Genomic DNA, 10922 nt, shown 5'->3' with positions numbered 1-10922 from the left:
ACACACACACACACACACACACGCACATACATACATACATACAGTGTTCGTCAAATTGGTAGCCCGGGCGCTCCGGACAACCACATATATTGGATGGGCAACCAAAATGCATCTGCAGGTAGCCCGAGACAACTACGCAATGTTTGGGCAACATAGCTGTTCTTTGCTAAGATCCAATAGTTTCTGTTGTCGATAAAGCGTCATACTGTTTTTTCCTAAATGTCTAGTTAGTAGTCGTGTTGTTCTATCTTCGTTTCTTTGTAATCAGCAAGGGTGAAGGGTGTGAATACTAATAGCATCTATTGTTCTCAGTATCAGTTGCGATACTGGTCTAAGTAGGTCATGGGGCAACAAGTAACAACAACTTACGGACAAATAGCCTTAGCAGGTGGCATTCATTTATGAAAACGCCTACCCAGTGGCTTAATTACTGCTGTCAACAGTTGCTGTCAGCAAGCATATTTCTCCTACTTTTCTAGATATTGATATGTCATTGTAGAGGGCATGTAGATAAATCCTGTAGATAACATAAAACGTTTGATTTGTTCACAGTCACAAACTGGTTCTTACTGTAAATACACTGTACAGCTACCACGACAGCAAGGTCAGATTCCTAGAAGCTGACGTGACTTCAAATTAATGGTTTCCTCTTGTGAGCTTAATGGTTGTGGCTAGTAAGTAGAGCAAGTATTGTAAGTTCCACAGCTGAAGCATAGTCCTTTGTTTTATGAGTATTTGCCATTCTCTGCTCTTGGTTGGTTTTGTTCTTCTTCTTACTTGAGACTGTGTAACTAACATTACGTTACAAGAAAAGCTCCTAGTAATTATCACCCACCAGATTACAATTATATAATAGGCAACCTGATATCACATGTAGACCCATGATGCTCCCTCATGTGGATGACTCAACCGGATGATGACTGTGACTCAACCGGATGACTAGAGTCTAGGGTATGCACTGAGTATGGGGCATGGAGAGATAATGATCCAGATGGTCTATGCCAAGTACACAATCTATATAAGAACACAGTTTCTAGCACTAGGATTAGAAGTAGTAGTTGTTAATGTTCAGCAAGCTCAACACGAATGTTAGTAGTGCGGTATGGCTGATTTTTTTGTTTTCAACGCCCACCATTGGTAGCTTTGAAATTGATCATGTTGCTACTCAGTTACTGCCAAAGGATGCTCCTGACAATTCAGTACCAGTGAAAGTGCTAGGAGATGGTAACTGTCTCTTTCGGGCTGCAAGCTTTCTAGCTTATGGCAAAGAGGACCACCATGACCAACTTCGTGCTGCTGTGATGACAGAGGTAGATGACAACGTCGAGCACTATGCTGATCTGTTTCTAGGCCATGCGCGTCAAGCCAGTGGTGACGGTCAATGTGTAGATCTACTTTCCCAAACTCTTGGCGATGGACCAAGCCACACGTTTTCCTCATTGCTGATGCAAAAGTCTTCTCTTCGTGATTCATACGTTGCTGGCGTAGAAGCAGAAGTGAGATTATGTTCAAAGTTGGGTACTTGGTGTGGCATGCTTGAATTAGCTGGCTTGGCTACTGTCTTTGGACGCCCAGTACGCTCTGTCTACCCAACAAAGTTTCGCTTCGCCTGCCATGCTTTCATGAATGCTACATTTTATCCTCGTCAGCTAATGCAACAAGAACTGCAGCAGGAACAAATCCCCGCAATAATCATGTGGTCTTGCATGACAATGTCGGTGGGCAACTCACCCAGTCCAAACCATTTTGTGCCTTTGTCATCCCAATGACGGTCTCAACTGGAACCAAAGGAAAGTCAACGACCGAGTCCTTTGCTAAACCAAGGAAACGCCTCTCAGCAAGAAATAAATCTTCTCATCCAGTTTCAAAAAAGACAAAGCAACAAACTTTGTTTGGCTTTGCAGGACTAGAAACAGAACAATCTCATGTGAAGATTCCATCACCTGAACATTCCATCTCATCACTTGATGAAAGTAGCCATGCTCTACATGACCAGAAATTGCAATTACTAGCAACCTCGCCTACGGCAATAACACAGGCAACAACAACAACAACAACAATAACAACAACAACAGCAACTACAACAGCACTGTGATTATTAACATCAGGGTGTTCTCTTTTGCCAACTATGAAAGGCAAATATGATGTTAAATATGATGCTGTAAAGCGACAGAAAAAGTTTGTTTCGACATGGAGAAATCATTACCCTTGGTTACAAATATGCGTGGAAGAAAAGTACAATGACGGCAGCGTTCGTCCTGATTTTATGCAATGTAGAGTCTGTGTAAACAATCCACTCATTGCCGACAAACGTAGTGCATTTTTTATTGGCTCGACGAACTCTAGAATAGATCCCATCAAGAAACACAACTTGTCAAGACAGCATATTGCATGTGTACGTGCTGAAGAAATGCGAGCAGGACCAGTGAACGTCGAGATTACAAAGATCGAAGCTGGCCTTCTTTCTCTTCATAGCAAAGAACGGCAACATTATCAGTATTTGTTTCGCACAGCATACGCTGTTGCAAAGAAATGCAAGCCTTTTCTTGACTATGAGTACATTTGTGAGGTACAGCAGGCCAATGATGTTGATCTAGGTAAGAACTATCTGCGCGATAAGTCTGCAGCCTTGTTCACGAAGTATATTGCTGATGATCTAAGGTGCAAGACTGCTGATGATTTAAAGCAGTGTCGCTATCTCTCGGTGATTTGTGATGGATCAACAGATTTGACTGTAGTGGAACAGGAGGTTGTCATGGTTCGCTACATTGATCTTACGACTGGTCGACCAGTGACTAGGTTGGCTGCATTGATAGAGTTGGAACACGCTCACGCAGATGGAGTACATACAGCGCTAAAGGATGGTTTGCGAAGAGTTATTAGTGAACAACCCGAGGATACCCTCAGGCTCTGTACGCATGGGGCCAACATTGTTTGCGGGAATTTCGATGGTGCTGCTGTCATGATGGGTGATCGCAACGGTGTCAAAGCAAAGCTGGTCAGAGACTATCCTTGCGCCGTTGTAATTCACTGTGTTGCTCACAAACTAGAGCTTGGCATTCTTGATGCAGTTAAAGCGGTTCCATATCTTGCAGAGTTTGAAGCAAGTATTAAGGAAATTTTCAAAATATATCGGTATTCACCTAAACGGCAACGAGAGCTGAAACAAGCTGCATCTACTCTTGACGAAGAGCTCAAGTCCTTTTCTGATATCAAGCAAGTTAGGTGGGTTGCTAGTAAAGAGCGGGCTCTCAAAGCAATCCTGCAGAACTTGTCATCTTTAGCTGCCCACCTGGAGCATATGGCTGCTGACGCCGGAAACAGTAGCGAAGAGAAGTCTAGAGGTCGAAGTATATTAGATACCATCTTGAGTCTCCGTTTTATCTTTTGGATTCACATGATGCTAGATTTTCTTGCGATTGTGACTAAAGTCTCAAGAAAATTCCAACAGAACGACATTGTTTTAATTGAAGTGCCAATCATTATTGATGATTGCATTGATGCTTTATCAGACCTTCTACAGCAATGTGGAGATTATCGTAAGAAGTTCAATGCTATGTTCAATGCACATGAGAACACATGTGGTACTTTGCAACTTAGTTCTCAGCGATCAACCAGAGGTGGCATCCATGCTAACACTGTTACCACTGTCGACTTAGATGACGACGCAGAGAAGTTTGTGAAGGGTGCTTTGTCATATCTGAAAATGCACTTTGGTTGCTTCAAAAATCCAACCTCGTCACATTTCGCAGCATTAAACTTTAAGAAATGGCCATACGATGAAACCGAGAGAAAGAGCTTTGGTCATGACGACATCAGCGGTTTAGTTAAAGCTTTTGAGTTAGCAATGAAAAATGCCAGCTGCAATGTGGAAAGTGTTCGCAGTGAGTGGGGGATTCCACCGGAAACTGAAACGCCGTGTAGTCTCACTTCGAACCTCTCCTATACTTTCGGTCTACACTGATCTATTGAAAGGTGAATTCAGCAACCCTGACGGTGACCTCTCGAATATTCTGCACCTTGTGCACATCATGCTCACTATGAGTCCCAGCACTGCTGAATGTGAACGCAGAATTTCGGAAGTTTGACCCTGATCCCGCCATAAATGCTTGGATTCTTGGGTCAACTGGTTGGCGACACGTTCATGGCCATCGTCTTCCCACAAAGAAAACAAATGTGAAAAGTAGTGGCGGCTCTGATGGATCAGACAGTAGTTAGGTCTACCTTTATCTTGCATATTGCAAACTAGCTGCTAAGGCTTAGAGCATAACACCTCTTGCAGTCACTGAGCAGTAACAGCTATTTCAGATCGTCTCAATTCTTAGTCTAAATTTCAAAATTGGTAGTCTATGTGCTTTTCTCATTATTAAAATTAAAGGCAGCAACATATGTAGATGTCATTATGGATACAATTAGACATAAATTCTTAATACCCAAAATATTTTGGCTATTTTAATTGGCTAGTAAATTAAGCAGCTTCTGCACTTTTAGGACGGGCAACCTAACATTTTCCCGGCTACCAACACATGGGTACATGGTAGCCCAGGGACAACTAACAGGTGTAGCGATTTGACGAACACTGACCATTCCAGACCCTGATCCGATAACTCCGATGGTAGAGCTCGTGCAAAAGCTTGGAAAAGGTAGATTCTTTACCAAGCTAGATTTAAGTAAAGGATACTGGCAGATTCCCGTCGCTGAGGAGGATATAAGCAAAACAGCTTTGTTACCCCTGATGGATGTTATGAGTTTCTAAAGATGCCGTTTGGGATGATGAATTCAAGTGCGACGCTCGTCCGAGCAATGAGGAAATTGTTTCAAGGATGGAAAAGGGAGACTCATATGTGGACGACACCATAGTTCACACACTGACGTGGCAGGACCACGTAATTGTCCTTCGTGAGGTATTGGAGCGGGTTCTAAGGGCAGGCTTGACAGTGAGACCGTCAAAATGCTTGATCGGAGCTGAGGCTTTAGACTTTATTGGCCATCACATTGGAAAAGGCATGACCGAACCAAACGAAGAGAACATCTCTAGAGTACGCAGTGCACCGCGACCCACAACTAAGAAAGACCTTTGAGCATTTATAGGTCTCGCGGGGTTTTATAGAGATTTCATTCCCAACTTCAGCGCGGTGGCCGTACCTCTGACTGATCTTACCAAAAAGGGGCAACTCAACAAGATTGAGTGGGGGGAACCACAAGAGAGAGCATATACATCGCTAAAACATGCAGTGACGAGCAGACCTGTGTTACATCTTCCCGATCATGACCAGCCATACATACACGTTGCGTACGTGTTGATGCATCAGAGGTGGGTGTCGGAGCCGTCTTACTCCAGGTTCACGACGGCAAATTGTTCCCAGTCGGATATGAAAGCAAGAAGCTCACCGGAGCCGAGCGAAAATACTCGGCTATTGAAAGAGAATGTTTGGCTGTTGTTTGGGCAGTGAAAAATACCTATGCTACTTGTATGGTCGCGAGTTCACTATCCAAACAGACCATCAACCTTTACAGTATCTAAGCAAGGCTAAGTTTATCAACGATCGCGTAATGCGCTGGGCTTTATACCTTCAGGGATTAGAATGCGGATCGAGGGCATCAGGGGACGAGATAATAATGCCGCCGACTTTCTCAGTCGTTCGCTTGACGACGGTGACTGGGAGTGAAGGTTGAAGTCCCGAAGTTTCAACTTGGAGGGGAGTGGTGTCACGTGTCAACAGGCGACTATTTTATTTTTGGGTTACTCAAGTTATCATAACGTTTGGGAGAGGGGGAGGTACTTACATTGACTGAAGCGAAGTGACTGAATGCCGGTGCCGCTTACGTATATATTCTGCTGACTGGTATATTAGAGGTATAGTTGTTGTACAGTGGTGTTAAAGTTAGTGGTGCGAGTTATACGCCTATATCTTTTGTCTATTGCGTGCCTTCCGCTGTGCGTGTGTATCGACTCTAGCTTTCCTTCAAACGACCCGTAACATAGTCTATACGTGTCCATTTGTGTGTACGAGCATGTGTTTCAGGAAGGCAGACGATGATGAAACCGTGATAGACAACCTTACTAGGCTCTAGAGTCCAGCCGGCCATTTCCCTGCTATGAGGCAAAAGGAACAAAGTCCGTGAAATTAGTATATAATGCATAGATTGTCATGTCATCTTCATGTCAAAAAATCACTTGTTTCCTGCAGGTGGGCAGACGCAACAGTTGCACTACGAAGATTTTTGATTTAATTTAATCAAGGAGTGAACTTAATGGGTTGTGGCACTAGAAAGTGAACCTAATGCGCGTACAATTTTAATTAAACAATTACCTATTGGAATGGGTGATGAAACTGAGAAATGCAGGCTTAAGCTGCCAGTGTTCTGGTCATTACACAATTGCAACACGTCTCTTTTGAATTTGCATCATGCCTTGAAGAATGACAGATAATGACACGTGAAATTATAGATGCATTCCAGTGACATGACAGGGAATTACATAGTGAGTTGTAGCTAATATATTGTCAAGTTATTACCCAAGGCCCGGATATCCGGGCTAAGGTATTTTGTTTCAATGTTACACTGACTTCATGAGACAATCCACAGGATATTCACTTAGAAGATAATGGATGTAGCCTGAGGAGAATCATAAATGGTCTTGAATGTTCATGACATGAATATCACCAGCATGACACATCATGACAAATACCAATCACAGTTCAGGTCCCATATGAACAGTACAGCTAAAAAATGTTGTAGCTGTATGTGTTAAAAGTTTGCTGTAACCTACAATATGACACTTAATCCAGTCAGTCTATAGTATCATTATCTACTGACACCCTTGAGTACACGTGTCACTTCTTTTTTACTTTCTTCACTATCCACTCCATGCCATCCTATATCGAATAACAACCTGCATATCAGTTGCCACAGGACCAATGCCAAGATTTACTTACTCTCACTCCTTCCCCACTAAGAGCAGAGCAAGGCTGAATTTGCCAAGCACGATCTCGAATTGTATGTAGTTGCAATCCTGTACTGATCTAACAAATGCAGTACACAATTAGCATATTACAACGATTTTTCTGCATGCCAATAAGCCGGGGCTTACAAAATCGGTTTGACCGGGTCTGGTAACTGTACTGGCACGGCTAGGGTAGCACATGTAATGCTTGTGTCATGGTGATTTGGTGGTCTCGGTGATATGGGTTCAGTCTCAGAGCCCCAGACACAAATTGGCAGGAGATTACCTGCCAAACAGCAAATGTAGCCAGTGATTTGGTCCTCGGTGATTAGGGATCAGTCTTGGAGCCCCAATGAAAAGCAAATGAGGTGACCTAAGACACTTGTTCAACTAGATGGTGCATTCAGAGAATTGCCCTTTTTGATAATGTGGATGCCAGTAAAGTGATATACAATTTTATTGTAGCTAGCTAGTGAGCAAAGAAACAAATTACCTCAGCCATTCTTATTGGAAGATGCTTACTACAGTTATGTTTCCTGTCTAGTTATTACCTTCAGAGCTCAAATTTACTCAGCACACTTACCACTACACTCACTGCAATACCATGGGTGACTGGGTCACTGTGATTAGTAACACCAACATATGGTCGTACAAATTCTCATGGCAGTAACATTCCACTGTGTTCTTGTGATAGGATTGTGACAGTAAATATGTGCAATGCAAAGGAATAAATAGACACCTTCCAGAATAGTTTCCAAAGTGTCACTATCTTGCAAAGTTGGTAATTTGGTTCACAAGATCTGGTAAGGCTCTGAGACTGAGCCCATATCACTGGGCATACCAAACCACTAGCAGAGGTAAGGGACGAGCTGGGTAGGTGAGGCTATCATCTACCCATGCTTCAAAGTAGAGCACAAACCGCCCACATGGAAGACAATGCAGTAGGTGCAGTAAATGTAGTATCAATAGCATAGCATTGACAAATTATCAATAAAGAACAATGAAGAAGAAAAGGAGGAAAAAATGGCCAAGGACAACGCTTTAATAGAGTAATACTATTGAAACAAAACACGCATGCTAGGTTAAAGGGGGTAATTTTACATTATGTAATTAATGGTTACAGTTTGAATTGTTAAAGTTCTGTTGCATATTCATGACATTGCTGTATAAAATTTCAGTGGAGCATTTGCACAGACTAATGCTTTCAGCATCTTGCTCAAAAGCAGTTGCGATTTGTAGTTTCCACTCAGTATTTTATGGCATGCTGGAAAAATTCAGATATAAGCCCCAGCCTTGTAAGCATGCAGCAACACAGTGATACTGTACACTACACAAAAACATATAGTGACTAGCCAGAAAAACAGTTTATTACAGTCCGATATTCATTAGGTCCACAACTCACTTCTGAAGCTGGAGCTGCACTGAAGAGATCCTGCTTGTTAGCAAACACAAGAAGAGGCACACCTTGCAGTTTCTCATCTTCTAACAAATGTGCAAGCTCCTAGTAGGTACAAATGCAATCCATAAATTTGTTCTCGTAGTCTAAGCAAGTTGTTCTCCTACCTCCCCTGTCTCTTCAAACCGTTTCCTATCTGCACTGTCAATCACATATATCTATTGAGATTCCGTTGACCACAAGAAACAGAAGAAGCTGACAATTTACTAACCAATATATCTGTACAGTCAAAATAATTTCTCCAGTAAGGCCGGATCTTTCTCTGACCTAAGATACAAACATTCATATTAGAATTGGACACCATAAACATGTAACCATCTACAACACTCATCTTGTACAGTTTATCAAGCCTCATTCATGACAAAAGTGAATGGATGGTTACGGCTTTCATCCAAAAGGTTAGTACAATCACTGCCACTACATCGTAATTAAATGTAGACAACTGAAGGCACAATTCAAATTCCATACAAGAATTGAAAGAAATCTTAATAATTGATTGAAGACAAACATTCTCACCAAGGTTTATAAATAAAGTATATCCGGGAATCAGAGGCATGCTAAACACACCGACAGAGATCAGATGCTGTGGACAAAGTGAGTTTCTGTACGTCTCAGTAATGTTTTAGCCAACCCGACTATTCTCAAATTTCAAGTCCCCTTTAAAGGAGTGAACCCTGAAGCGATTTGCTGTCCTGAAGGCTACCTGGTATCTAAACTCACCTAACCAAGAGTTACGCCAACATCTGATAGCTTCACTAATCAAAAAATATAAGAGTACAGGAAAACAGGCACATTTTCCGGTGTTACTGTTCTTGCAGAAGATTTTCAACAAACACTTTGTCATTCCAAAAACAACATCGTGCAGACATTTCACACATATAAAAGCACTTATCTGGGTATTTTCTATATAAAATACTAGCAACAAGAAAACATACTGAAATAATCAACCAGGTTCCTGTTTAAAGACAAGTTTGAATCGTCCATGTGCTAATACTGGCCCTTTAAGGACTGTATAATAGTAAATACATATCTAGTAAAAGTTGAGTGTTTTCTTGCAAAATGCAGTCTGTCATAATGCCTCAACTCAGTAGGATATCTATCGACCATTGGCATGTCAACAAATGTGTCCACGGTGGTGGGCATAGCAGAAAGTGTTCTTCTGTAGCTCTGACAACAATAGGCTCGATATAGCTCCATATTCGCTTTCACATGCACACATTTCAAGTATGGACATGTAGAATAGGCAATTTCTGTCTGGACCCACTGCTACTGGCAGTGCTCCATCAAGTAGATATAGAGAGTAACTGACAGCACACACTGAACTCACGTTTACTGCCTTAATAGTGGCTAGCTTTCACATTAGTCAAATAAACCTTATTCAAGACTGTGCAATACTGGTGGATTTATATCCTACTATGATCAACTCATCTGATACACATTCATCTGTAGAGGTGCTAACCTTATCAATTACAAACCAGGTGTCAGACCAGTACCTGTCACAAATACTTGCAGGTTGTTCTGCTTGCTGAGCTTTGGCAAAGACAAAAGAAAGCAAGCTGGATATGTCCAGTACATGTACAATGTCAAATTACTTGCATGGTCAGTAAAACACAAACCGATTTGCCGATGACTGACTGTTATATGGTATTCTTCACTTGCATGTGAACCAACAAGAGTCAATTATGTCATTCTGCATTTTTCTCTATGCAATAATTATGTCATTTTGCACTTTTCCCTACACAATACACTACAATTAAGTTTGAAACAATTAATAAAAAGCAGTTACACAGTTTCAATGGCTTACAAATCAGAAAATAAGCAGATTCTTTAGACACAATGTACATTGACTTATGGTTTGTCTACCAATATACCGTACATGTCCAAAAAAGAGCCATGGGCACTTTTGTTTTATAAAAACATATACCAAGGATTCCAAAACAGCGCCTGGGCAGCAATACGGAAAATGAGAATTTTATTGAAGAAAATCTGTTCTCAATAATCGCCCAGGTGGTTTGAAGGAAACGCTGGAAATTGGCAAAATTAACTTGAGTACCTTGGGATCATCTTGCAATGTACTGCATACTTAGTCATCATTAACTTAGGAGTGTGAGTAGACAGGACTGCCCTCCTACGCTTCTTGTCAGGTGTTGTTAGAGGTTCCTTCTTAATTTATCTCTCCATTTCTTGTACGTAATCTAGCTCTTTCGGTCAATACCTAGCTGATGTGACGCAACTAAGGCTGATATTGCTTCCAAATTCTTCTTTCCGCCTGCTGACACAGCGCAACTTCTGTTCCACAGTGTAAGACCACTGTTCGGTTGCCATACTCGTACATGTACACTGTAGTATAGTAACTTACGTTACTAATACAGCCTCGGAATATCAACCAACTTTGGGCCATGAGGTCGAATTGCACATCACAATCTTGATTCTTATTAGCGACCATGGGTTGTAAATGAGAACGGTTTCCAAAAGATCACCCAGTAGGTAATCGTTTGTCTGGGTGCTGTTTCGTAAACT

At 41.7% G+C, this 10922-nt stretch overlaps 3 protein-coding genes across 4 annotated transcripts; 2 read left to right on the top strand and 1 right to left on the bottom strand.

The window, feature by feature from the left end:
- The first annotated feature begins 690 nt into the window (after positions 1-690).
- On the top strand, positions 691-1769 carry LOC134191278 (vertnin-like). Its single transcript, XM_062659910.1, has one exon. It carries the CDS (start codon positions 1065-1067, stop codon positions 1767-1769), a length of 705 nt encoding a protein of 234 aa, XP_062515894.1. The 5' UTR covers positions 691-1064.
- Positions 1770-2128: 359 nt separating this feature from the next.
- Positions 2129-4121, top strand: LOC134191186 (zinc finger protein 862-like). The gene has a single exon (XM_062659808.1). It carries the CDS (start codon positions 2129-2131, stop codon positions 3962-3964), a length of 1836 nt encoding a protein of 611 aa, XP_062515792.1. The 3' UTR covers positions 3965-4121.
- A 2363-nt stretch (positions 4122-6484) lies between these two features.
- On the bottom strand, positions 6485-8772 carry LOC134183410 (ADP-ribosylation factor-like protein 3). 2 transcript variants are annotated; one of them, XM_062650936.1, is made up of 5 exons: positions 8614-8772; positions 8510-8560; positions 8349-8447; positions 6939-7025; positions 6485-6878 (listed from the first exon to the last, which is right to left on the bottom strand). In XM_062650936.1, the coding sequence occupies exons 1-5, from the start codon at positions 8755-8757 to the stop codon at positions 6837-6839; spliced, it is 423 nt and encodes a 140-aa protein (XP_062506920.1). In that variant the 5' UTR covers positions 8758-8772; the 3' UTR covers positions 6485-6836. The 2 variants fall into 2 exon arrangements, with proteins under 2 accessions (XP_062506920.1, XP_062506929.1); XM_062650945.1 differs by lacking the exons at positions 6485-6878; positions 6939-7025 and adding an exon at positions 7055-7232.
- Positions 8773-10922: the final 2150 nt, after the last annotated feature.

The sequence above is a fragment of the Corticium candelabrum genome, chromosome 1, assembly GCF_963422355.1.
Source record: "Corticium candelabrum chromosome 1, ooCorCand1.1, whole genome shotgun sequence".
NCBI lineage: Eukaryota > Metazoa > Porifera > Homoscleromorpha > Homosclerophorida > Plakinidae > Corticium > Corticium candelabrum.
The sequence above is the reverse complement of the archived record's forward strand: the minus strand, read 5'-3'. Positions and strand labels throughout refer to the sequence as shown.

Excerpts from the sequence above, each read along its gene's own strand:
- LOC134191278 (XM_062659910.1), top strand. The coding sequence starts at position 1,065 with ATGTTCAGCAAGCTCAACACGAATGTTAGTAGTGCGGTATGGCTGATT.
- LOC134191186 (XM_062659808.1), top strand. The coding sequence starts at position 2,129 with ATGAAAGGCAAATATGATGTTAAATATGATGCTGTAAAGCGACAGAAA.
- LOC134183410 (XM_062650936.1), bottom strand. The coding sequence starts at position 8,757 with ATGAGGCTTGATAAACTGTACAAGATGAGTGTTGTAGATGGTTACATG. Across the intron at positions 8,448-8,509 it reads GGTTTGAAGAGACAGGGGAG|GAGCTTGCACATTTGTTAGA; the intron begins GTAGGAGAACAA and ends TGTACCTACTAG. Across the intron at positions 7,026-8,348 it reads GTGCAGCTCCAGCTTCAGAA|ATCAGTACAGGATTGCAACT; the intron begins GTGAGTTGTGGA and ends TGCATTTGTTAG.